We start from the raw sequence: 27,782 nt of genomic DNA, 5'->3' as shown, positions 1-27,782 counted from the left end.
ATATATCTATGACTGTCTGTCCACTTGTGCGCACGATCCCTCGAGCTGAATATATAATAACATATTTTGATGAAACTTAGTACTCTTATTGTCTGCCCTTTGTTCAAGATAGCTTGGTATTGAAGGCTTTATAAATAAAAGAAAGTTACTCATATTTGGTACAAATGATGACCTCAAAAAAGAAATACGACTTAAGTAACGATCTTTTAATTTCTACAAAAAAAATGTTGCCCTACCACGGTATACAAATTGTTTAATATTGCACCCTATTCTATTACATAAAAGCTTTTCGAAAGAGTGTTTCAGGTCATTGACCGGAATGTCCTTCAGGATGTCGGTACAAGTCTTTTGGATGGCCTCTACGGACGCAAAACGTTTTCCTTTCATGGCCAAATGCTATTTTCCGAATAGTCACAGGGCGCCATATCAGGCGAATACGGTGAGTGATTGGTAGTTAATAGGCGATTTCTAGTCGAAAAATCAGTCCCAAGAGTGGATCGATGAAATGGTGCATTATCATGCAATAAGCGCCTGCTTCCTCCTTCGCGGTATTCAGGGCGAATTCGACGAATACGATGCAACAAACACTTCAAAACGCCAAGATAGAAAATTGCATTGACGGTTTGGTCCATTGGTGCGAACTCCTTGTGGGCAATTACCTTGGAATCGTGAAAACAAATGAACATCGACTTGATTTTTGACTTCTCCAAATGCGATTATTTGGGTGGTGGCTCGTCTGGGACCTTACATTCGGCACTTGACGCTTAGTTTCACGTTCATGTTGGAAACACCACGTTTCATCACCAGTTACAATGTTCTAAAGGAAGTTCTCGTCTTTTCTCGCCTCTTTAATGAGGTCTTTCGAATGTTGAATTTTGAGCAATTTTTGGTCCTCAGTTAACAGACATTTCGTAAGCCCAAATGATAAGTTAAAATGTGATACATGGATGTTTTGTAGATATTCAACTCCGATTTCATGAATTTCAACGGTGATTTCGATTCATTTCTGATAAATTTACGAACAATTTCGGTGAAGTTTTCGGTGACTACTGATTTTGGGCGGCCCGTATGTTCATTGTCATTTATGTTCTCACAACCATCTCTGGAACGTGTAAACAACTCATAAACTCTGGCGCGAGATGGACAATCATTGCCATACACTTTTTTCATAAATTCAAATGTGTCGGTAAACGTTTTACCGATTTTAAAACAAAATTTCATATTAGCTCTTTGTTCGAAACTCATTTTTGTACCGATGACACAAACATACTGACACTTTAGACGCAATAACTTCTCTTCCACAGAACCGAATGTCAACAAGCTTTCACGGGAAGTCAGCTGGGGATGCAACTTCCAACGCACTGACTCATTAAGAAGTTGGCGCATTGGACTTCACCTTGTAGTGTTCCAAAGATAACTTCCGGCGGCCGCTGTAGCCGAATTGGTGCGTGAATACCATTGGAGGGAACGTGGATTCGAATCTCTGACAAAGAGACAAAAAGACATAAAAGAGAAAAATTTTGAGGCAAATCTTCAGTACAGTCAAGATAACGGCGAGTGACAAATAAGATGGAACCATAAACTGTACCAACTTATTATAGGGCAAAATGTTGTTCGGTTGACGAATTAGAAAACGACATGCCCGAAACTCATTTTCTAAAAACAACGTTCGATTTTTAAATTTCTTACAAAACTAACAAATTGTAACAGACTATGGATAAAATGTTTGAGCAAAAACAAAAGATTTACACAAATGTTCGACCAAAGCCGAAGTGAGGTCGTTGTCTGACAATCACCCCATTCTGTTAAATAAAACCCAGCAAGGTATATTTTTCATTTTGCAAATAACTTTATTAGTGTTTACTGGACGAATGTTTCACATACTAAAATTTTTTAATGACTTATATAGCAAAATTGGACCTAAATTTTTATTTATATCATCACTAAATGTATTTCTAAATTCCAATAATATATTTGATAATTCCTAGTCATATTATAGGCATTCATGAATTTCTGAATAAGTTGCTAGTTATAATTTTTTTAGATTTTAGAATATTTAATCCGGAAATGCTGTTTGTTGGGTACATTGCCGACCTTAGCCTTTCTCTGCATATCGTCACCATTTCACGACACCGGCCACAACTGCAGAACAAACCCGGCAAACAATTATTTATGGTGCCAAAATCCTGACAATCTTCGCCCAAGTTGCTGTAACAAACAATGCTATCTCTGCACAAAGTCCCATTCATATTAAACTTTAGTACTCCTAGAGGGGAATTAGGAATGTTATATAATTATTATATAGTACAATATAATATTAATATTTTTTGTTGTTCAGAAAGTACCACCGGTATCTGCTTACCATGCGCACAATTCCTAGGGTAGTCCGAAACGCGTGGCCCACAGTCAACTTTTTGTGTGAACCATTCACTTCAATGGGAAAAAATTCAGTATTCTTAAAATTTTTTTCCCCCTTTTTGAAAATCTTTTTACTTACATTCCATTTGTTGCGTGGTGCCTGAGTATTAACGTCAGCAGTAGGAACCAACACAATTTAGTCATCCTGCCCATGTGTGAGTGCACGATTCCACGATACATTTTAACTTTTTCTAGTATTAGTTATCACAATTAATGATTAAATAAAGTTTTTTATATTTACGGTGCTATCACCGTAATTGTGGTTGCTCTACGGCTACCAAAGTGTTTGGTGCTTATCTTTGGGACTAGCGAGTCCTTTTATAGTTAGTTTTGATGTTAATGAAGTGGCCTTGCGCTCATATTTTAAGTAATGCAAACTTATGAATAATGAAATTAATTATACATAATTCATGGCCACTTGGGATGGAGCTATTGAAATTATGGATCAATTTTTCTTTAGACATTGACACTAATGGGGTTGGCATTGGTATTGGAGTGGTATTTGCATTGATAACGATAGCGGTTTGGTATTTGTATTCGTGTTCGTACTCGTATTCATATTCATATGCGTATTCGTATTCGTATTCGTATTCATATTCGTATTCGTATTCGTATTCATATTCGTATTCGTATTCGTATTCGTATTCGTATTCGTATTCGTATTCATATGCATATGCGTATTCGTATTCGTATTCATATTCGTATTCGTATTCGTATTCGTATTCATATTCGTATTCGTATTCGTATTCGTATTCGTATTCGTATTCGTATTCGTATTCGTATTCGTATTCGTATTCGTATTCGTATTCGTATTCGTATTCGTATTCGTATTCGTATTCGTATTCGTATTCGTATTCGTATTCGTATTCGTATTCGTATTCGTATTCGTATTCGTATTCAAATTCATATTCGTATTCGTATTCGTATTCGTATTTGTATTCGTATTCCTATTCGTATTCGTATTCGTATTCGTATTCGTATTCGTATTCGTATTCGTATTCGTATTCGTATTTGTATTAATATTTGGATTGGTATTGGCACTGGTATTTGTATTCGTATTGGTGTTTGTACTGGTATTGATATTTGTGATTGTATTGGTATTGGTACTGAGGTTGGTATTGGAAGTCGTATTAATATCGGTATTGGTATAACTATTTATATATTTTTATGAAACGAAAAGCTGATGACTGAGTGACGTGGAGGCAACTTGTAACGGTATCAATGGTTCACCCCGAACTGTGATGCTATGATGATGATTTATATTAATATTGATATTCATATTAGATTTGGTATTGGTAATAATACTGATATTGGTATTAGAATTTGAATTAGTATTGAAATTGGTATTGTGATTCACATTTGTATTTATATTGGTATTAGAAAGAAAGAAAAACTCGGCGGGAAAGGAAGACTCACAGATGTGCTCTTCAAAAAACTGACAATATATTACGGATTAGCAATTAGGAGGAATGCCAACTCTGTCAGAGATATGAAAAAAAAAATAATGGCAACTCTGTACCATTTCACTTCGACAGACAAGAATCCTAAGCATGGAAGTTGTCCTGCGGGCGCTGAAAGCTGGTGTGAATGGCAAAGAGCTAAAGCTATGCGAAAGCTAGCAACTTTCACCCACCCGCCGTACGTTATAAGACCAGATGCGGAAAAGCACATTCTTCCGATCTATGAAGATCTTTCGAAAGGCGATCTCCTGGTACGAGGTATGGGCGGACACACTCAAAATGCCAATGAATCTTTTAACGCCATAGTGTGGCGTATAGCTCCAAAACATTTGAATTCGGGCCCAAAAGTTGTCCAAATTGCTGCGTTTATTGCTGCAGGCATTTTTAACGAAAGTTACACGGCTGTTTTGATGTTGATGAGACTACTTGACTTGAAAATCGGACAACAGTGCAAAATTTTTGTCGACAAAACGGACGAAAGCCGAATCGAATGCGCAGAACAACGTCACAGCGATTGCACTAAAGAAGCTCGAATTGTTCGAAGGGCAGAAAAAACTCAACAGAATGAGCTTCTCGAGAAGGCGGAATGATGTCTTTATGGTCCAGGAGTAGCTGATTAGCCATTCATTGTTGTAAGTGTTCTGTACATAACTTATCGTCTTCCGAAAACTTCAAAGCGCCTTATCTCAAAACCATGTTTTTGAAACAGGCGGGCAGGATTAAAAAAGCAATATTCAATCTATCGACGGGATTCATGGCTTTTTTTGTAGCTTTTTAGGTACCATTCTATGTGAACCTCCAAAAATAGTAGAAACTAACTATTGGGACTGAAATTATTGATAGAATATCGCGAAAATTACCTCCAAAAATCGATTTTCAGCATTTAAAAGCAAAAAAAAATATTTTTCAAAAGTTTTTTTGTTGTTTTCGAGGTTCATTGACGGCAAAAAAGGCTAACAATTAAGAAAAAGACTTAATTGCATGTTTTAGACGAGACTGGTGGACGCTATCATGCCCGCCAACTGGATACTCCTGTCAGAGCGCGCTACGTGGCACCCGGAATAACTTCGTCATTTAGCTAGTTTTCGAAGTGAAAAAAATACAAAATACAACTTATATGTTTGCCTAAATATACGCAAAATATTAATTAACTGAGTTGTTTTGCTTTCTTTAAAAGAAATACCACAAAAAACACCTTTTTTCGGCATTCCAGATGACCTGACCCCCTTAATAACAAAATTTGAGGATATTTTGGCATTTCTTTTCATTGCCTTTGACTTGTGAATGTTTTTTTTTTCAACCCCTATAGTGCGGCTTCGCTTTCTAGGTCACTAAGTTTTCCTTGCATTCATATTGGTATTGGCTTTAATATTGGCTTATGAATTGGTTTAGGTATTTTTGTTACTTAGGTTTAAGTAGTGGTCTTAGAAAATTAACTTAAGCGTGAAAAAATAGGCCCTATATTACCAAAGTACTCAAAAAATAGCACAGCTATATCTGATTGTTAAGAAAATTTTAATAATTAGTGGAAACTCTTCCATGACGATTTATTTATTTATTAAAAATATAGGTGTGATGACTATCAACTACGCATAGTTAGCCTACTGATAGTTTACTCCACTATTTATTCATTCAGGCTGATCAACTAAATCACTGCCCCATTGCCGGAATGAGCTGTTATTTACTATATGCTCCATGTAAGCAAAACTAGAAAGAAATCTACATTATCACGGTGCATAACATTAGTAGAGGAAATCGATATAATATCGACAACAAAACTAATAAAAAATGCGTCCCATCCGCATTTCATAACTCCTCAATCTTCATTCATTTTCGCTGTGCAGAACCACCTTAAGAATAAAACTAGCTCTAACGAGTAATGTAAACTTAGTATTGTGGATACCTGGAAAACACAAAAACACGAAAGATGGCATACCGAATGGAGTAAATGCCGGCATTCTCATAAAACCTGCAACCCCGATGCTACTCGATCGAGCTTTCCTGGAAACCTGCCAATCAGGCTCAGAATTGGGCATACGATTTCTACACACTCACATTGGCTGTACTGAACGGCCAATTGGGACCACCATGCCCCTCTTGCGGCGACTGCAACCTCACATTATTTCATCTGTCGTTGACTGCTCAGAGCATCAATACATCAGAACAGTTCTATTTACTAACTCTAAACCTTCTGATCATCTCAAATGTATTAACGCCACCAACGTAATACTCTATCACCTTTTGTATCTGTATGAAAAATAAGCATATACTCAAATATCCTTACATCAGTTATAAATACACACATTACTACATCTTCCTGCACTAAATATTATTACTTAAGTATTTAAATATTTTTATTTTTTATCTAGCCGATGGCCCTGGCTGCCGCTTTCAAATTGAGTGTAGCAAATATTTATAATTATTTCTCTTTATATAAATAAATAAATAAAATATTATAAATACATACTGCCATTATATGGCTGGCGTTAAGTAGAAAAGGAGTTCCCTCTAAGATAATCCGCCTCATCAGAGCCCTTTACGAGAACTCCGAGCTGGGAGTGCTTTACAACCGCGACCCATTCACCACCAACGCAGGCGTAAAGTTGTCCCCTGTCGCCGCTTCTCTTCGCCATTTGCAAAAAAGAGCCAATGTATGGAGTTTTACTAGATATCTTGAGGACCTGGACTTCGCTGATGACATCTGCCTTCTCTCTCACCAGCTCACTGACGCTGGTGACACTCACGCTGATACGTACTTTCGGACTGGAGGTCAACATCGCCAAGATAAAGGCTATGAGAGTCAACCACAATTAAGCAATACCTGTAATGGTTGATAGCTGTACTATCACAAAAAACGACGATGTAGTTGAAGATATCAACTGCAGGCTACACAAAGCAAGGGCGACGTGGGGGCGAATTCAAACAGTATGGGCGAGTTCGAAAATCTCCAGGTGCACTAAACTGCGAATATTCAGCACTTGTGTGAACTCAGTATTATTGTAGGGAAGTGAAACATGAGAGGTCTCCAACACCACCACACAGAGCACCGAACATCAGCATCAACGCCCATTCTATGACAAAACAAATGCAGAAAATGGCGATGGTTAGGTTGCACGATTAGAAAACCAACAGATAGCATCACGAGAATGGCACTGGGCTGGCACCCGCAAGGGAGCAGAAGTCACGGTCGAAAAAAAATCACTTGGAGAAGGTCGATGTTGCGTGAGCTAGCAGATGTCGGCATCATATGGGATGGCGCAAAAACAACAGCTCACAACCGTAGACTATGGAAGAGTCTTGCCGAGGCCCTATGCTCCCGAGTGTAGTGAACAAAAAAACAAATACTGTGATTCAAATAGGAAATTGTAATTAAAAAGGAAATGATTTGTTGTACGTTTTGTCCTTTCCGTCTATTTCTTCTGTCATTTCTGATATTATTTGACGAAAGCCCTTTGAAGAAAGCCGTTTCAGCTGGAACTGTTGATGCAGATTCAAATAAATATTTTTTGAGAGTTGGTGGAGTAGAGAAATCTTGCCTGAGATTAGACATTAGGGCACTCTGGCAAGTATATTTTGTTTCGCCCACTCGTTGGTGAAGTGGAGTCCAAACCGTACGTGATTGGATTTGCTGAAGGCTTAATATAAAGGGTTTTCCAAACAGTGGTGTGATTTTGATATTCAAAGAAAAATGCTCTTTTTAAATATAAATGATCGGATGTTTATTTCATTATAAAAAGGAAGGTATGCCGTTAATAGTCGAAAATAACATCAGGCAATGACCACTACGATCACGCTTACAGGACAAATTCTTTTCATGAAATTTTCCATCACCGAATTGCAAAGTGGCTGCCCTATATCCTCGATAGCCTCTCGAATTCCATCTTTGAGGCCTTGAATCGACCCTGGGCTGTTGGCGTAGACCTTCTCTTTCCCGTGCCCCCGAAGAAAAAAGTCACAAGGTGTTAAATCACAAGATCTCGGTGGCCAATTGTGATCACCTCTTCGAGAGATAACACGGTCCCGAAACTTTTCCCGTAAAAGATCAATGGTTTCGTTGCTTGTGTGGCACGTAGCGCCGTCCTGTTGAAAATAAACGTTGTCCAGATCAATACCATCTAATGACGGCCATAAAAAATCGTTAATCATCTCTCGATAGCGCAATCCATTCACCAATAACACCCTTTAAAATAAAAAAAATGGTCTAACAGCGATGATCTCTTGACAGGAACGAGCCTTATAAAATGGAGGAGGAAATCGACCAAATGAGTAATAAAAGACGGAGCGTCAAATTATTGTTTATTAATTTTTCATTTATTTATTCTTTTTTACTTGAAATATAATTATAAATGATTATACATAATGATTATACATAATTAAACCAACTAGCAGCAAAGACACACGGCTTTTTTATATTATTCTTATACACAGGTTAGCTTAAAAAGAAGTGCAACTTTTTCTCATATATCAAAATTCGCGATTTTTTTTAATGAAAATAAAGACCCGAGTGAGTCGGTATATCAAAGGGTGCTGAAAAAATCTCAAGAAACTGATTCTGTCGAGAATACAAAAACGACTAGCAGACGTGACTGGAGTTTTCTGAACAGTAAAGTCTATGTCCACGATTCCAGAGCTGAAACACCACATTCGGATCAAGATTGCTGAGCTCATTGCGATAATGTGTGGGCGACTCCTTGAAAATTTTAATTCTCGTACGACAGCCTTTAGACGTGAACATGGTGGGGATTTAAATGATGCGTCGTAGCCTCGGCCGAATATTTACGCTGCAATAGTTTGTGCTATGTATTTCGTGGAACCAAGTTGGTGTTATTTATTGTGAACTATTAAAATCAAGCGAAACCATCACCGGCGATCGGTATCGACTTCAATTGATGCGATTGAGCCGAGCACTGTGCGAGCAGCGGCCGCAATACGCGGAGATGCATGAAAAAGCGATTCTACAGCATGTCAACGCTCGGCCTCATGTTGCCAAACCCGTTAAAACCTACCTGGAAACACTGAAATGGGAAATCCTACCCCACCCGCCATATTCTCCAGATATTGCGCCGTCCGATTAAAACCTGTTCCGATCGAGGACTCATGGTCTAGCTGACCAGCAGCTCCATTCATATGAAGACCTCAAAAAATGGCTTGATCCGTGAATAGCCTCAAAAGATGAACAGTTTTACTGCGACGGTATACGAGATCTACCTGAATGATGGGGAAAAGTATTAGCCAGCGATGGGCAATACTTTCAATGAATCACTTGTAACCATTTTTTAAGAATAAAGTTGCATTTTCATAAAAAAAAACAGTTGCGCACCTTATAGTGAAATTTGAAAGAATCTAAATTTTTAAGTTTTTTATTTTAGAACAACATCTATCTAACGCGTTTGAAATACCCACTACAAAAATAACAGCCAGCCGTATACATTACAGTGCGGATTCTTGTTTCTGGTAAGCAGTTGCCCACTATGATCACAGGAGCCTCAACCTTTCCGTTATACTTATTTAAGATAGTATATCTCATTTTCTTGGAATAATCTTGTATTTAGATGATACTTATCTGAGACTTATCGGAAAAAAAGCCAGACATTCTGTTTTTATATGTTTTTATGTATAATCTAAATTTTATTTAAGATAACGAGTAGAGGGCCTTAGATGCTCGTGGTCCTCTTTATTTGAAGTCTTATATTCCACTTAATAAAAATAATACTAATTTCAAGTTCGGATATCACATAAAGAACATTTTGAAAAATGTTGCTACACATTTTTTTAATTTCGAGTCGATCTCATTTCAATGTAAAAATGTAATCATCCCACAGAGTTTCGTCCTTTAGAGACTTTTTTTACTTCATAGTGACGCGCAAACTCGCGCATTATTTGCACTTCATTGAGCAATTGGCAGCGGTCAAGGATAACGAAATGAGAAGCATTAATAAGCAGTTAGCAACCACTATTGACCGTAAGGCCGTTAGTGATAAGAATTTAAGGACTTATTAAATATTCAAATATAATAAGAATAATCAAGAATTAATTGAAAATGGCATAAATTTAATTTCAAGGTTGCAAGCTAAAATAAGTTCAAACTGCTATAAAAGCCTTCGATGAGCCGTGAGGAATGTCATCCAGCGCAGTGGTAGCGAAAGAGTTAGAACAAAGTGCAGAGCTACCGTAAGTCGAATAATTGTAAAAAGTATTACTAAATTATTAGAAGAATAAAAATGGCTTACCGCGGCAGTGTGTGCAGCCATGTCGGCTGGTTGACCAAATTGAGCTTGACTCTAACACTGGCTTTGATATTCGCGCAAAGTGGAACGGAGGGAATGTAAGTTCAGCCTACAAACAAACAAAAAAAGTAGTTTGGCATATTTCTAATACTGTGCAAATAAGTAAAGTCTCAATCATTTTTTTCTATTTTTCAAAGTCCATTTTTCCCGCGCCTCGTTGATTGTGGACCTCCCAATATGTATCCTGAGTATTGTGTTCACGGTAAGCCAACTTTTTAATAGTTAATAATTAAAAAAAAATTTATTTTTTTCCATTTCATAATCATTTTTCCATAGGCAATTTTAGCATGAACTTCAACCCCGAGTACTGTGTTCCACGCACACTGTGCTACAAAGGTATAGATGAGCCCTGCCAGAAGTATGGCGACACAAGCGATTGCAAGCCGGGTTTGATATGCAGTTGTGATCGTTGCAGTACAACAGTGAATTTTTGTGGCAACTTGCCTAAGATGCCAACATGGAGCGAGTATGCGAAGCTCATGCAATCAAGTGCTCAGAAATATGGCTTTTAAGACCTTACAGCTGGCTAAAATATTTGGTGGAATTTCACGAGTTAGTCAAAATAATTATGACAAAAAATATAACGCAACTTAACTTAATGAAAGTCTATGGAGCAAATTATGAGATTACAAAAAATATATAAAAATATTATATAAAATATTAGTTAAATGATATTGCAGCATTAAATATTTCAATTAAAAGCGCGTACGTCCACAAGTGCTAAAAATATGTTTATAAAATAAAAATATAATAAAAATATCAGCAAATTAAAAAAAAATGATTAATTGCGGAAATTTCTCCAAAGCGTCGGAAATTCACTTTTGAATCAAAAAAAATAAATAAATAAAACCACGTAAGGGCCACCTTGGGTTAGGTTATGACGGCTGCCCAGAGAGCGGGCCCGCTTGGGCGAAGAAGTCAAATTTATCCTTTGTGATACCAGTGCGAAGGAAGTAAGGTGATAGAGATAGGAAAGGGAGGAGAAAGACTGCTTTAAGCTGCTGATGACGTTCATCAGATATTTGATATCGAGGCCTGCTATATCAGCCGGCGTAGGAAAGAACTGAGAACCAAGATGCCTAAGTCCTACTCTCACGAGAGCAGGGCAACTAATGAGAAAGTGCTGAGATGATTCCACCTCGCGGCCCATACAACTGATGCAAAAAGGACTGCAAGTAATTCCAAATCTCACGGCATGCATATCTCGAAAATAGTGACCTGTGTGTGGTGACACCCACGAAGTTTTTGAGCTGAGATTTTTATATCCCCAAAAGATCCCTCGAACGCCTTCGTTTCACACGTAGCCAGAAGGATTTCGCGACCTTACAAGTTTATGTACTTGCCCAGCGCGCGCTGAGTTGATGCGAAACACTTCGTTTCAGGAGTAGCGCGCAGGTTGTCAAGGAGATCCCAATCCGTTTCGTGGGAAGCTACCGCACATGTTCCTTGACCAGCACAGTCCGCTTCGCAGTTTCCCGCAATGTCGCTACGACCAGGTACCCAGATGAGCCTTGTGTCAAATAATTCGGATGCGATCGAAATTGGAACCAAGCATTCCCTGATCAGTTTCGAATGCCCTAATTACCGCTTGGCTATCGTAGTAAATATTTACTTTCTTAACAGTTTTTACGCAAGCGAGTAGCCAATCAGCTGGTTTTATGCTCCGATAACCTGAATTTGAGTCTGATGGGGAGCTCTTCGCAGAATAATCCTCGGCCAACCCTTCCGTCCAACTTCGAGCTATCCAAGTTCACCAAACCCTGTATCCAAGTGTCCATTCCTATCTATTCACGATTAGATTTCTAATAAAAATAATTGGAAAAAACTGTGTACATGGAAGGTTAAGGCTAGAACTATTGATATATACGAGTATGTTAATCTGACCCAATAAGCTAACTGCCTAAGGTATATCGACTATGGGCATAGCTTACACGCTGCAGTGGCCATTTCAATGAGAAAATGTTCTTACTTCCCAATTGAAACTTTAGTCTGAATGCCAAACAAATTCACTTCCTACTTTTTTCAACTTCTAGCATTAACATTACAGCACAACAGCATTTACTAACAGCGCTGTTAATTATAACATAACGTTCGTAGAAATTAACTGCCGTTTAACAGTGACTGCAACGATCGCCGTATATGCACCTGTTAATGCAAAATGAATCAAACAAACAACAACAATCAACCATCAGTTCGAGGCAACGAGTCATCCAACCAACTACGCAACTAAGCTACGAACAACAACTACCTCAACAACCATTTCGACAACAAACAGTAGAAAGCAAAATTACAAAACCAGTTCTACATTACAGCATTTGTTATTTGCCATTATTCCAATGCCATTGCATTCCGCCTGCTGTTCAGGTGTTCACTAGTTTGGTCTGCACTTGTCTCTCGGTCTTAACGTGATTCAGTGTTGAGCGAACTTTAGTTGCGACGAGTCAACGCGTATCGTGAGTGTTGCTTTCGAAAATTCGCCGCTTATATTGTAGCTAAAAAAGAAAATACTGAGCGTCGTGAGGATTGTGTGCATCCGCCGTACCCCTATCGTCTTACATTTGTCGTGTTTACTGCTGGCCTACGTTGTTTAGCTCAGCGCGTTTTCTTTGACTATCTGTTTGCTTGCTGTTGCAGTGAAGTGAAAACAAGTTTTGCGCCCCAACTTCAACGCGTCCGTAGTTGGTAGGCGTTTGTGTCGTACTCCCCCTCCCCACACCCGACTACTCAACGCACAGCATCACCCATATCCGGCACGTCGCCCCAAACAAACACGTTTTTGCCATTGCTGTTGACGTTGTTCGCTGATTGAACGCAGCTCGGTTTACTAGCGCCCACAGTCATTTAGTCGTTCGCGCTGATTGCCGCTCGTCGGCAGTGCTTCTGTGTTCTGTATGTTTGCGTTATTCGGTATTTGAATCGTTCGTGCTCTCGTTCCTGTTCCAAATCAATTGTGCATTCTCGTTCGTACATTTTTTATTTGTTGTTTGCGTTGTTGCAATTGTTGTTACCGCTGCTACGAAGTGTTTGCAATATGAGCCTCCTTCGGTAGGGCTACTGCTGCTGCTGCCGATTTTTGCGTATCGCTGTGCAACAGGTGAATTTAATTTAATGGAAATATGTGACACATTTTTTAGCTGTTTTCAGTGTGAATTAAGTTGAAGGGGCTTATAATATCAGATAATGTTAATAATATTTTACTTCTTACATACATGCATTTATAGGTGCGTGCGTATGTTATGTGTGATGTTGCGTGAAGTTATAATTTGGTAATATGAGAATTGTTTTGAACGAACTGAGTCAGTTTGTTGGTGTCGAATAGTGTTAACTCTAAAAATTGAAAAGGGTTAAATTTGTGCCAACAAAAACAAAAATAATTGAAAAATAAATTTTTATTGACAGCGTTAAACGCAAAAATATGAAAATAAATGAATTTAAACAACTTTGATCAATACAATAATTTTCATGTGTGAAAAGGAGTGAGAGAATATGAGCGCACGCTCGGGAATTCCGTAACCCATATACAAGTAACTGTAACGCTTGTAGTTAGTGATATTATGTATATATGTGTGTGTATATGAAAGAATATGTAATGCCGTTAAACAGATAAATCAAAATGTTTATGAAATATCAGAACTCAAAACAAAAAAAGATTTTACTTGCAGAATTTGGTAGTGAGTAAATTCGAATAAAATAAAATCAACTGAGGTTTTGCGACATACCAGAGTTGTATGTTTAAAAAAAAAATTCGGTTTTAGAATTCTTAAACATGTCGCTGTTAAATAGTGACTAACATTTTAGAAATGTTTAATATTTTGCTATAAAAAAATACAAAATTATTGTAGCAAAAAACGGAAATCAGTGAAAAAAGTGATTACTGACTAAAATTTGCGTAAATGACAAAAATAGCGAAATGTTAAAATTAATACGTACAAATTATATATAAAAAACAGTGCCGCTCACCCTTAAAAATATATAATATTTGGACACAGCTCCTTTTATTTTACTTTTATAAATTCGCTTCTTTGTACAGAGTGCGAAAAAGATTACATATTAAAAAAATACTTTTTCCAAAAGGAAATTGAAAATGCGTTCCATGTTGATTGAAGTAATAGGAAAAAATGTTAAATAGCTCCCTGCGCGGTGGGGGCTGAGGTGATAATATGTAAATATTTAGTGAGATTTATAAATATATGTAAAACGTTTGTTTTATTCGAAAACTAAAAAATGCGCTAAGTGAATTTACGAGTTCCATAATTTTAACAGCACATTTTTGACAAATTATGAAATTCTACACATGGGTAGTGATATTTTTAGAAAGTGGGACCGCTCATAGTGATTTTGTAGTAAAACCCGCGAGATGCTAAAATAGAATAAATTTAAGCTTGACTCGATTTAAAAAATTTAAATAACAAAAAACACACATCTAATCTTACATGCTCGGAAGAAGTGTATAAAAAAGAGAGCTTAAATAATTTCGAAGTCCAATGAATAACAGAAGTATGAATTATGTTTAAATTTAAATAAATTTCGCTATTTATTCTCTACAATTCTGTAATTTAATATCACAATTCTACTATTATTACAATTCTCGTTTGCTTCTAAATGAGGAGAGTACAGTTATTGAACAAAATCAAAACAAAGGGGCCTTTTTAATACAACCAGAGAAGCGAAAAAAATTTGCTCATAAACTAAAAGAAGAAAACAAACTCAAAATAATAAAAAAGTATCTAAGAATATTTGCTGTGAGTTTGTCAAAGTGCTCCAAATTATAAAAAAACGAATATAGTGAAAAGTACGCCAAACGGCTAACAAAGTCCACAAAAATGGGTAAATTAATAATATACAAAAATATATATACAATATAAAACATAAGTGTTGCAGTGAAAAAGAAAACAATCGAAAACGTGTTGTCTCACAGTCTAAGAATTAAAAAAAAACTACTAAGATTTAAAAACAAAAACACACTCCAAGCATATTTTTAAAACTATATTAATTTGTAAATAAAAAATAAATTAATTTAAACTATTAATTTATAAAAATATGAACTATTAAATGAAAATCAACCAAATTTTTACTTTTTAAGGCGAAGACCCTGGCAGTCGGTTCTTAAGTGTAATAGTTGTTAATAATATTTGGCCTTGTAAATAAATAATAAAAAACGAATAAAATGTTTACTTTAAATAAAAAAACAGCGCTGGCACATCAATTATTTGTTCAATTATTCTAAACACTGTTCATTTGTTCTGTTAAATGAAGCCTTAGAAACCTCAATGTTATATTAACAGGATCCAATGAAACGAAATCAAATTATTTAGTTAAGTTACAACCTTAAATGCCTTTTCTCAATATAATATTTTGCCGGTGAAAAATCTGCTATTTGTGTTCATTGATAATATCATGGGACAGTGGCCTAGAAACAGACGTGGCTATAGGTTAAGAGTTATGTTAAATTTTCTGTTAAACATTTACCCTTCTCCCTCTGGTTTTTTAATGCATCTAAGCAGCTATGTGTATCCATATATTGTTTACTAATTATGCTGCTGGAGCGCTTGAGAGAGAGTTTCAAATCCAAATCTGTTAACTTTTCAATAGCCAATTGGGAAATAAAACATAGGCTGAAAAATCCCATGTTTAACAAAGAAAATACGCCTTTTTTATTCAGAATTAGTGTTATTCCTCAACGTAATTTCCATCAAGAACAACGCAGTCATAGCAGCGCCACTCTAACATTTCAATACCACTTTTGTTGAGCGACTTATCTTTCTTCGCAAAATAGGCCTCAAGTTAGGTTATCGCTGAATAACCATTTCATTCGAGCGAAATTTCTTACCGGCGAGCATGTTTTTTAGGTCTTCAAACAGGCAGTAGTCGCTGGAAGCCAAATCTGTTGAATTTGGTGGATATGGGAGCAAATTCCAAGTTCAATTCATGCAGTTTTGCCGCTGCTCAGAATCATCAACACGTTCTTGTTTTTGGTCAACAATGAGCAAACGCGGCACCCACATTACACAGAGCTTTCTTATAGTCAAATGCTCATGGAATATAAAGCCAAAACGTCTTTTGATATCTTTACGATGTCAGCTCACTCACGCAACTTCACTTGCGATTATTCAAAACAATTTTGTGGATTTTTTTGATGTATTCTGGAGTTATCGCCTCATTTGGACTGCGTTGTGCATAATCGGTGTCTCTACGACCACGTCTCTACGTTGAAGTCAGCAAACCATCATTTTATTGTTGTTTCCGATGGAGCTGAGTCGTCATAACACTTTTCAAGCCATTGCTTCGCTTGAACGGTATTTTTTCCATTAAGAAGCAGTGTAAAATTAAAACGCGAAATTCTTTCTGATCCACTGTTTTGAAAATGACAAAAGTAGCGTCACTCTTAACGCAATTACTCACAAACTAATGGAATAGAATTTCATGAAATTTCAACAGTTGTCTTTTTAAGATTAGTTCTAACTGAAAAAGAGGTTTATACAAAAAAAGTAGCGCCCATTATGTATTAGGCGCGGGACTTTTCAGGCTGCTAGTTTCTAAAATAATTTGGAGAATAGTTGCCATACAATTCTTTTTTCAATGGTGTGAATAAGAAACACTTAAAGAAGAATCGTAAATTCAAAACTTTATCGACTAGCCACCCATTTTTAACTGTAAGTAATGGGCTCAAATTTTATTGATGATTGTCATGCACTTTAACTAAAAACAGGAAACAGAAACTTGAACTAACATTCAAAAAAAGGGCGTTGGTTGGTTAAAGTTGTGATTGATCCAGAATCTAACTAGCGCTTCCGCACCACATTGTTGATGTGAATACCGGTTCTGCCAGAGCGTTATTCATGGCAGATCCCCCTCTTCTCAGTTCATATGCTTTTTCGTTTCCACCACTACTACTACTGCGATTAGTAGCCTACAAGCTTCCCCATTACCAGTATTTCCGCCTGGAAGACACTGCGGGTAGTAGGAAGACGTACAGATTTTTCAATCTTAAGTCTATGAAAATATACAACTACAATCCATTTTGGAAGCATCTGTGTAGGCTATAGTGTCATAGTTTTAGGGTGAGAATCCCTTACTCCATTCCTCCTGAGATGGAAAGAGAGTGGCGAAATTCCTTTTGAATGTCACCGTCGGGATGATGTAGTCAGTTTTCTCCGAGATATACTGAGCTTGTCGCCATAATAGAGTGGCATTACCATACGTTTTTCTTTCTAGCGGCCCGCTTCATTTAACGTTAATGCACTCAGTGGGCATACAGGGAAACAAATTTGTTTTTAAATAATCTTCCAAATCGAGTATCTGAAAAACGATTAAGTTTGACATCAGTCATATAAGGAAACTAATTAGAAATCACATAAATAAAAATGTCTGGTACGACTTCCCTGGTAACTCTGTATACAGTTTGATCATACGGAATTTGGCATTCCTTTTTTTTTGTCGGGACAGACTAACAAGTACAGCACTCAGACACAATTAAATCCATTGTACTGCACTCAAATTTCCCTTTTAATTTTCTTTAAATCGACTCGACCTTCAAAGAAATCTGAGTAGATTTTGTGGTGCCAAGGAGCCAAAGTGGTCGCCTTGATTCGAACGAAGGCGAGGCAGAGGCATAGAAAGTGATCCGCCGTCTCATCCTCCTCTCCACATACTGGGCAGAATACACTGTCTGAGATGTCCACCTTTTCCATGTGCTTTGCTCATAGAAAGTGGCCCGTCATCAGTCCAACCAGCCTCCTACAGTCCCCTCTTCTTATACAGGAGGAACTGCGACAGTCGGTCAGACATGACAGGTAACATCAGTTTTCTCCATCCGCAGCCTCTTTCAGGTTGCCGAGCTCGCTTGTGGGTTAGAGTAACCCGTTTGCTAACCGTGGCTTTGATGGGTGCAGAAGCGAGTGGCAGAACGGGCTACGAACCAAAAAAGTTGGCCTCAGATCCCATGGCATTACCCGCGGTATCCACGTGTCCCGAGGCCCATATTAGCATCAGGATATTATGTCCACCGACATAGTTCAGCCTGGATTTACAGGACTCGACTACCCTTGAAGTGGTTGGGGGGCTGTCTAAGGCCATGAGCGCAGCTTGGCTGTCCCTGCAGACGCACATAGATCTACCCCTCCATCTGTTTTCCACAATAAAGTTCATCGCTTATTGAACACCATTCACCTCCGCTTGAAACACAGATGCATGCATTCCAAGAGCAAGGTGCAGTTTTGTCCTGCTGGATTACACGTAGACCCCAGAGCCGGAGCCATGCGCGGTCCTGGAGCCATCCGTGAAAATGCGAAAACAGTGTTTGCCGGGCTCATTTTCTGAGTTTGACCACAGTTCAGAATCTGGCAGCACCACACTGTATCTCTTCTCAAGCACGACTCTGGATGGCATGGAGTCAAGGGGCATGCCCAGGATCGTTCTATCGAAGTCCATGCCTTCTGTGTTTTCCAACGCCGGACAGGAGCTGTACCATTTCCCATTGTGTTTCAGCCTGCAGATGGTCTTCAAGGTCTCTCCTTGGAAGAAAACAGCAAGTGGTAGTAGATTATTTAGATCATCTAATGCCGGGCCTTAAGTAGCAACAGATGGCCACAGTGCGTTATAGTCTCCATAAGGTCCTCCTGACTCCTACGAGAGGGAGCCTACTCATCCAGACCACTGATGCATAGGTGTACTTGGTTCACATTCATTAAGATTGATGGATTCTACAAGTTTTGTGCAAAAATAATCTTCCAATTAGAGCTTCAGAGTTTACTTAGATTCGCAAAAGACGCAGATTTATTATAAGATGTCTACCGTAGAGAAAAGTAAAGGTCTAGCTCCATCTGGTACCACTAAGGACCAATAGGTCCATGTGATGGCTTGCAGCCAGCCAGGCCAACCTAACTTAATCTCCAAATTTGTTTTTGAATAACTTTTTTACTAAATAAAAAATTAATAATTTTGGGTGATGGAATTCTTTGTTTGTCTGTTTGTATGCTGCAGTTGTTTAGTTCTCAAGCGTCAAATATGATTGGCGTACTACGCAATTTGTAAAAATTTTAAATCTTCCGATAGGGTGATCAATTTTGCGCCCACCTTGAATACATGCGCAAACATAGGTATAAATGTATACATATCTGGCGCGCTCATCTTTCTTAGGTATTTGGCCGAGCTTCTGCTCCAATTTGATTAACGCCTTTGCATCGCCGCTCAAAATGCCTCGCAAGCCATTTACTGTTTGTTCCAATGAAAAAAGATTTTATAGGACTAACAAAATTATTTATTTTGCTCAAACTTTAACAACAAAATAATTTATTGCGGTCCATTCCGTTCTGGGTGATAAGAGAGGTTTTGTGCGCGCGCAGTATTCCGCTCTTGGTCTTGGAGAGAGTTTTTTGTCGTAGATTATTCCGTCGAATGATGCAAAGCGTTAATTAAAGCTAAGATGATTCTGTCTGAAAATACAAATATTGATAAAAAATATGAAGTTTTTTTTTATTATTGTAAAAAATTTTCGTGTAATAAAAAGTTTCTAGCTTTCGCGAATGAACTGAACCAAACAATTTTGTTTTTTAATTTTTACTACCAAACTCAGGATGTATACAGCGAAACGACCCACTTTCCTTAGGTGCAAACAAATACCTTTTTTCCTACGCTAACAATTCAAATAAATTGCAAATTCATCAATGCATTCCGCCTGGCATATTTTGCCACTACATGAGAAACAACAGCCACTACACTTGAAAAGCAATCAAAAACACCACAATAAATCGGCAAGAAACGAGATGCAACCTAAATAAATGTAAACGCAAACAAATGCAGCCGATGCAGTGTTGACCAAACAAAAGCAAGAAAAAGAAGAAAAGTGAAAAAGTGCCACACGTTTACGCATCGCCAAAGCCACATATGCGTCCGGCCATTTGCGCGACTAACTGCACTAATGACATCTGTACCATTGGCACTGCCAGGGACATGTCCAGCTGTTTTCTGTGCACATGTATCGTTTGCTTTTTGTACGCTTTGTGTCACGCATCGCCTTGCACTCGCATTGAGAGTATGCGTACGCATTTTCTAACGGTACTGCACATGTGTTTACAATTTTAGTAATAAAATCAGCAAACTGCCGATCAGAGTCAGAGGCAGAAAACAAAGAGAAAGCTTTGAAAAACAAAAACACTTGTACAAATTGGCATCAGCCTACTGCTGCTGCGACTGCTTCTTTGCTGCACCGACCAAGTTAAGCAAATGCAGACAACAGTTTTTTGTGAACTTTTTTCTTAGCTATCTGTTATCTATTTGCTTTTGCTGTTGTACTTCTTTTGTTCTTTATTTTCCTACTGCCGGCTGCCGGCTGCTGCATCTGTTTATCTGCTTGCGCCATTTGGCAGCGTAACAGTTGACCTCATTTCCCTTGGCTGTGCGCCGTTAAGCAGCCAGCCAGTCAGCCGCAAGCAATGGGCTCAAGACAACAGCAAAAAGCGTGGCATGCCAGCAGCTGGAGTTGCATACAGATCTTTGCATTGCAGGCGCATTTCGTTACCACAGGTCGCTGCCGTGCCACACTCACACGCACACTCTGTAACGCGCAAAGATACACAGACGGATGCGGATAGTCGCCACATAGCTGTGGTAGTGTGCGGCTCTAGTAGTTGCACGCCACCCCACTTATGGTCGTCAGATTGCTGTCAACTAGTTGCAGAAGTTGCCAGACAACTTTTACTCAACTACAGTCAATATTTTGCGAATTTTTATTATAATTCTGTTTTTTTTTTTCTTTCAAACCATCTGCGGTTGCTCTTACAGCTTCGTGGAATTTCGTTTCACTCGAGTAATGGTTGGCTTTTTTGTGCTTCTTTTTATGTCAATTTTTCCGGCCACAACGCGTGGGTGTCTGCATTAATGAAATTCAAATGAGCTACGCCATGTAAATATTGATTTTCGTGCAAACAAATTTTAGTTTTTTTTTTGCTCATTTATGGAAAAGTGAAAATTGCCATTGAGAAAATATTATTTTTTCTGCGTCTTTGTGCACCTTAGCAACAGCAACGCTGGTTAAATTCGGTAATTGTTGTTGTATTGTATCGACATGCCCATTTTTCGGGTCTTGTAACTCATCTTCACAGCAAAGAAAAGAAACATAAAAAATAAAATGAAAATCAAATTTCATTTATTTTTTCGTTGCATTGGCTGCAGCTGAAATCGTCCATCACACTCCTTGTTTTTACCTCAGCGCTAATGGCAGAAAAAGTAAGAAAAAAAATAAAACTAATTTCATAAAATAAATTGCTGCCAGACCAGGAAAACTTCCAGGAAAAAATTTGCTTTTAATATACGAAATGCAGACGTTGCCAATATTTAATGAAATTTAATTACAAAAAGCTAATAATAATAAAAATTAGAAACTATTAAAAAAAAACATTTAAAAAATTTGTTAGATTTTAAGTGCAAACTTTAGCAAAATACATACGAAATTATGGCTCCTAAAAATTGTTGTATACCGATTTATGAAAGTATTAAAAATGTCCAGATTCCGTTGCCGTTTATTTAAAAAAATTGTAGTTGTGTATTAAAACAAAAAACTAAAATGTTAGTATACGTAGATATACGCAAGTATTAGGCTGGGTGGAAAAAGTCCAACTTTGTATCTAAAGCTTATGTTGAGTAGACTTTGGCGGCTTAAAAAAATTGTTATCCTTAAAAACACTATCAAAAGTTTTTTTTTCTTTTTTTATATTATTATTTCGTTATTTAACAGCTGAACCTCAAATCAATGTTGGATTATTCCAGGCTTGAGGAATGCTGCATTTCATTTTAGTATTTTTTAAAGCACCGAGATCGTTTCCACATGGTTAGGTCAGTTACCTAGGTTTTACCCACCTAAGACATACTTTTTGTTTCTTAATACTCAAGTATTTTTTTAGTATTTATTTTTAGTATTTTAAAACTCATTAAAAATTTACTTTCCAACTATTTAGCTAAATTATATTTATAACTCTTAAAGACTGGAATAAGAACATATCGCTTTAAAAAATCGGATTTCAAATGGCTAAGTTATAATAACAAAACTACTACTGCGATTTCTAGAAGGATGAAAGTTTGAAATTTTAATTCAAATTTTTAATTTTTCTGTAATTGAAACATAGATTGAAATTTAGATTTTGCTTTACCAGCAGCCTGTTGCGGCCAACCTAATGATGGCCGTTCGAAGAATGTAGTCTATTTTGTTCTTTATTTGCATATTCGTTTTCGTCCGTACAAAAGTGTATAATATACAGTCTGTGTCAGAAGAAAACAACCGGTTTTTTTTCTTGTAACTTCAAGAGATATTTCGTTCTGCTTTTTGCTACATAACAGTCCCACTCAAGTTCTGCGACGTCAATGCTCACTCAGGCTAGTGTCGTTCGAAACTTTCCTTTAAACGCAACCAAATAAAAATGAGTGAAAAGTACGCGAAGTGTTTTGAGGCGGTGTTTTTATGCACGCATTCGAAAGGGCCAAAATTGTCTTAGGCTGCAAAAGTAATAAGAAAATCAAAAAAGTTTGTTGAGATGTGGAATCAGCGGTATAAGGTGTACAAAAATATCGATGGCTTTTCCGAGCGCAGCTTGAAGCGAGTGATGACAAAAAAGCAGAATAAACTGTGTAAGCGGGACCCTTCTTTGTGACTACACCAAGCACAATCAGTTCTTGCTAGAGAAGGAATAAATGTATCTACACTATTCAACTTTAATTGAAGGAGCCGAACATATCCTACCGCCCCACATCATCAAAACCATTCCTCTCAGAAAAAAAAACATTGAGAAACAATAAAACAAGACGCGCTACGCAGAAATGGTGGTTCAAAGCATGAAGAAGATGCCAGGCTATACTGGACAACGAAGAAGACTATACGGCTTATTGAGTCATTGGGACTCGTAGTTTTGTACATACTTTCATGTTAAAAAAATTTTAGGAAAGTGTTTTTGTTTACTCAAGAAATACAATCATATAAAAAAGTGTACTTAGTTTGTCGCTAGGTAGCGCTGATGTTGATACCTTTTGAAAGCTCCTCTATATGCTCAGATTTAATATGCATTTAAGAAGCGTATTGAAATAAATGTAGAGTTTCTTTTTCTCAGCTTGCTCAATAATCAGCCTCTAATCCTGCGTAATATTTCCAACTTTGCTCCCATGTTTGGAAGCAGCCTTGGTAGTCCTCCAAAGTCAGGGCGTTCAACATCGCGGTTCAGCTTCTTTCATCTTCTGTCCGCCTTTATAACGAGTTTTCTGGGATGTGACTTCATCTTGGACTTTTACTTTTACTAACAAAAACTCGCATTGCAATACAAACAAACACTAAACAAAATTAAACACTAAACAAAAAAATGCCTCTTATTGTATTTCATAAAAAGAATATTCTAAAAATAATAAAACACGAACATAAAACAAAACTAAAACAATCAAAATTGTTTGTTAGTAGCACCACATATTTTAATTTATGCGCTGGAATAATACGTAAATTCCGCTTATCTTGCTACCTTAAGAAGTCTCTATCACCAGCGTCTTAAGTTTAAAGTGCTTAATCAACATAGAACATAAAAAATCTATCGACTCATACTTAAAAAACACTCACACACGCAAGAAATAAAGCATCAAAACAGATCTTAACACAAGACCCCTCCACGAGCCTTATTCGTGTGACGCTTTGCATTCGTACCTTTTTTCACTTAAGGAACTCCATTATGACTCCTTTCCGCTTCACAGTCTTAGCTACATAAATTCCTAAAAATTATAGAAACAGTAGATAAAGTAATATTGAAATGAGTCACCTGCTGTGTGACAAGTGTATTATTAAAGCATTAACATTTTCATTCTTGTCTGCTCTGCGCCACTTAATTCGATCCGGTAAATGTAACAAAGAGGAAAAAAGAAAACCACCAGACATTGATGAGCAAATAAAAGAGATGGGAAAACTGAAAAAAAAGTTACTTTTGAGTGGAGTACAGTGCAATGCGCTTAATTGCATCGGCATTTCATTCCACGATCATTTGTAATATTTTTGTATTGTAATTTTATTATTAATTTTTATAAATATAATATTTTAATTTATGTTTATTATAAAAAATTTTCTGATCCCACTTCTGATCCCAAACACTTAGTTTTATTTCAGAAGATCATTACTCAGAAGTTCGGGTAACTCATAGAACGATTTCAGTTTTCAAAATCGCTAAATGTAGCCAAAGAATTGTTTTTGTATCCTCTACCATCCACTTTGTACCTTCCTATTTGGGAGTTAGTGTGTGACACCAATATCTATATATAAGCGTGCTATATTTTTTTTCTTAACCTCTACTACCACTATTTTTATCTCTATTCTCTAATACTTCTTCTACCACTTCTACTATTCATTGATATTTAAAAATCTAAGATTCAATTTCTATCTATTTTAAGTTTTACATATGAAACCTAACTTAAATTCGGGCTGAGTCAATTATTACTGCACTAAATAGACTAGAGATAGGAAGATCTATTTGTCTCTGGATCTCGTTCAAGCTAAGCTGTAATGAAATTAATGCTGTGGCGGAAGGAGCCAGAATCACTAGATTTGTGGGTGGTCTCCTCTCACCTTTCCTTTGGCTAGTAACTCTTGACGAAATTCTAACTGCTTTCACCAGGGGCTACGTAAAGATGGTAGCATATGCCTACTGGTTTCAGGACCCTTTCCCTTAGTCATGGTTGAGATTTTGGGAGGAGCATTGGCTGCACTGAGTCGATGGGCTGCCAGTTGTGGTCTTAGAATCAACTCTGACAAAAAAGAATTGATGCTATTCACCAGAAAATACTAACCTCCACCTCTCAGACTTCCTGGATTAAACAATCAGTTTCTTAAGCTCTGATCGGAAGTCAAGTGTCTTGAGCAAAAGCTCCATTGTAAGCTGCCCATCGAAAATCGGGCTATGAAGGTGAGTATAGCTTCTGCTCCTGTAGATATACATATGTTCGGCAAAAAATGGGGTGACATTTCGTACTCTGGATGTACAACTTCGTGATTCTGCCAATTTTGACATATGGTTTGGTTGGTAGTTCTTAGGAAGGACTATAACACCAGTAAATTAGAGAGAGAGAATGCAAAAGACTGCATATATTGCCATCACTGGGCCGTGTAGAGCCATGTCCCACTGCCGCCTTTAACGTCATTCTGCACTTACTTCCCGTTGATCTTCAAGATCAATCCATTGCTGCTCAGGGTGATTTTTGGTTGAAGAAGGTTGTCCTCTGAAGGCAATCTCTTGTATCAAGTTAAGGCAGTTTTCTCTTTCCTTCTCTGTACTTAATGCAGATATCCCCAGCAGGCTAATTTCGAAAGAAAAGAGAGGCTGCACGGACAGGGTACGGATCCAAGATGGGATCTGGAGTTTGAGCGGGGAACTGCAGAAAACTAGTAGAGGTCTTCCCGATCCTGCAGGTATGCAAAATGCTCACGTAGCGCTGTTGGGAGGAAGGCATAAATATCTTTGCCGATAGTCAAGCTGCAATCAAGGCTCTGCTGTTGTCATGTTTGCCCTCTCTTCTGGTCAACCCCTGTAAGGGAGAGGTATTAAACGTCTCGAATGTGCAGGAAACATTTATCTTATCTGGGTTACAGGGCATAGGAACATAGCGGTAAATAAAATCTCCGTTGAGCTTGCCAGAAAGAGGTCGATAGACCAGTTTCATTTGTCCCCATCTTAGATATCGGTGTCCCTTTGTCCGTTGTTAAAGAGAAACTGCACAATTTCTTTCTTAAAAAATCGCAAGACAGATGGAGGTTTGTGTAATTGTGTGCTATCTCAAAAACACACGGTACAGCAGAAGCAGGACGCTTAAAGATTCCCCGCCATTCAATTTCCAAACTAATAGCGGTGTTCACCTGCCACTTGGTGATCGGAACTCATGCGGAGAAGCTTGGACTTCCGTACAAGCCTCACTGCAGAAGCTGTGGAGATGTGGCAGAGAAATAGACTGTTGAACAATTTCTTTGCAAATGTCCTGGATTTGCAGGTAGGCGCTTGAGGTTCCTCAGTGTACCTTTCGGGGATAGCCTGAGGTGGTTCTAGATCCCATTTCTCTCCTCCACTACATCAAAAGCGGCTGTAAATGGTTTAAGTTTTGTAACCTTGCGCAGTTATTGGTCTCCATTTTTTTATTAAAACGGCACTCTAGTGCTGTTTGTAGGGTAAGCGTGGTACTCTTGCTCTACTCTACTCTTTGAAAATTTACTTTAAAAATAATAAATCTGGTTCCAAAAGATGGCGCAACTCTTTATTTAGCGCACCTAAGAGCCGATTTATTGCAATATTCAAGCCACCATTGCCGCCATGCGGCCAGACCTATTGGTAAAAGTAGTCAAAAATTGGACTGATTGAATGGAAGCATATGGCCGCGACGGCTTCGAGCCGGATATTATATTCGTGAAATTATGGACTTGTTCTTGAATATCCAAATTCCTTTATTGGAAATTAAATTATTTCAGTTCTATCATTAAGGAAAAATAGTAGTAAAATGTTAATTTATCTCTAAATTTGTCGGTGCGTTATTAAATTAAAAGTATTTTGCAATAAAATAACAAAGAATAAAAAATGTTTGTTCACGAATTCAAAATGGAGTTTTATTACCACTAGGGGGAATTGAGGCTATAAGAGGGAGTATAAATAAAAATAAAATAAAACACGGTGCTCATTTAAGGGTTAAACTACCGCCACTTATTTCATCGGAGTGAGCTATTAAGCACAATTTGCTTTATATTCATTTGTAGATGCAATACGTTCCACCTTCATTTTTCTTGTTTGTCACCTCAGATGTGTCTCAAGCGTCTACGTAGTTTGGGGATGATTATTTTTTATATACTTTTTATATCTGTGTTTTTTAATCGTTTATCTAAGCAAAGACGTTTTCAAATTCTTTATTATTTTGTTGCAGCTGGCTGTCTTCTAAAAACTTGCTATTGTGAAGAGGTCACAAAAAAAGAAAAATAAAATCGAAGTAATTGAATACGAAAAATAATAAAAATAAAAATAAATTATTTAACTAACAAAAAAGCCAATCTCTATCCAATCGGTGTACTGTAGCTGCGAGCGTCGTGCATACATGCGTACATACCTAACTATACATAATTTTGTTGTAATATGAAGTGAAAAATCAATAAATCAGTGTTTATTAAAGTATTCAATTGCGCAGGCATACAATCAAGCTATAAAAGACCGACTACAATACACCCACACATTGGATTAAATGGATTAAGCGAGCTGGGTCAACAAAGATATGCCATTTAAATGGTAAGTGGCAATTAAAAATATTTATTTATTTATTTGTTTTAATCCATGTCTCTTTAAGGCGTATGCAACTGTAGATATATATATACGTACTTATACTCGTATACATACATACATTTTCACTATTTGTGCGCAGACCTACGCTACTGCAGATTTAAATAACAGGAAGTACTGGCGACTATTGAGAAGAGAATATGCAAATTAGGATGCTCTATACTTCAGGCAGCTCCCACATAATTTCTTTTTCTCTTTTACTTTTTGCTTCTGTATTACGTAATTCAAGAGCTTAGATAATTACAATAAATAGTATACATAATATATGTAGAGTATTAAGGTTGGGTTAGATG

At 37.4% G+C, this 27,782-nt stretch overlaps 3 protein-coding genes across 3 annotated transcripts in view; 2 read left to right on the top strand and 1 right to left on the bottom strand.

Annotated features, from left to right (window-relative positions):
- Window positions 1-1,864: 1,864 nt before the first annotated feature.
- On the bottom strand, window positions 1,865-2,685 carry LOC129235885 (uncharacterized). The gene is made up of 3 exons (XM_054869945.1): window positions 2,498-2,685; window positions 2,363-2,430; window positions 1,865-2,266 (listed from the first exon to the last, which is right to left on the bottom strand). Exons 1-3 carry the CDS (start codon window positions 2,596-2,598, stop codon window positions 2,004-2,006), a joined length of 432 nt encoding a protein of 143 aa, XP_054725920.1. The 5' UTR covers window positions 2,599-2,685; the 3' UTR covers window positions 1,865-2,003.
- A 7,328-nt stretch (window positions 2,686-10,013) lies between these two features.
- On the top strand, window positions 10,014-10,886 carry LOC129253417 (uncharacterized). The gene is made up of 3 exons (XM_054891782.1): window positions 10,014-10,203; window positions 10,303-10,367; window positions 10,442-10,886. Exons 1-3 carry the CDS (start codon window positions 10,100-10,102, stop codon window positions 10,675-10,677), a joined length of 405 nt encoding a protein of 134 aa, XP_054747757.1. The 5' UTR covers window positions 10,014-10,099; the 3' UTR covers window positions 10,678-10,886.
- A 1,685-nt stretch (window positions 10,887-12,571) lies between these two features.
- The window catches only part of LOC129236030 (cadherin-99C), a 300,265-nt gene continuing 285,054 nt past the window's right edge, over window positions 12,572-27,782 (top strand). Inside the window, exons 1-2 of the mRNA XM_054870202.1 lie at window positions 12,572-13,259; window positions 27,083-27,438. The gene's annotated coding sequence lies outside the window, so the exon portion shown is untranslated. The remainder of the gene's footprint in view (window positions 13,260-27,082; window positions 27,439-27,782) is intronic.

The sequence above is a fragment of the Anastrepha obliqua genome, chromosome 1, assembly GCF_027943255.1.
Source record: "Anastrepha obliqua isolate idAnaObli1 chromosome 1, idAnaObli1_1.0, whole genome shotgun sequence".
Lineage (NCBI taxonomy): Eukaryota > Metazoa > Arthropoda > Insecta > Diptera > Tephritidae > Anastrepha > Anastrepha obliqua.
This window is presented reverse-complemented; position numbering and strand designations above follow the sequence as displayed.

Coding starts and splice junctions, on each gene's coding strand:
- LOC129235885 (XM_054869945.1), bottom strand. CDS start 2,598: ATGTATCGTGGAATCGTGCACTCACACATGGGCAGGATGACTAAATTG. Junction 2,431..2,497: donor CACCACGCAACAAATGGAAT/GTAAGTAAAAAG, acceptor TTCCCATTGAAG/TGAATGGTTCACACAAAAAG. Junction 2,267..2,362: donor CCCTAGGAATTGTGCGCATG/GTAAGCAGATAC, acceptor ATTCCCCTCTAG/GAGTACTAAAGTTTAATATG.
- LOC129253417 (XM_054891782.1), top strand. CDS start 10,100: ATGGCTTACCGCGGCAGTGTGTGCAGCCATGTCGGCTGGTTGACCAAA. Junction 10,204..10,302: donor CAAAGTGGAACGGAGGGAAT/GTAAGTTCAGCC, acceptor TATTTTTCAAAG/TCCATTTTTCCCGCGCCTCG. Junction 10,368..10,441: donor TCCTGAGTATTGTGTTCACG/GTAAGCCAACTT, acceptor ATTTTTCCATAG/GCAATTTTAGCATGAACTTC.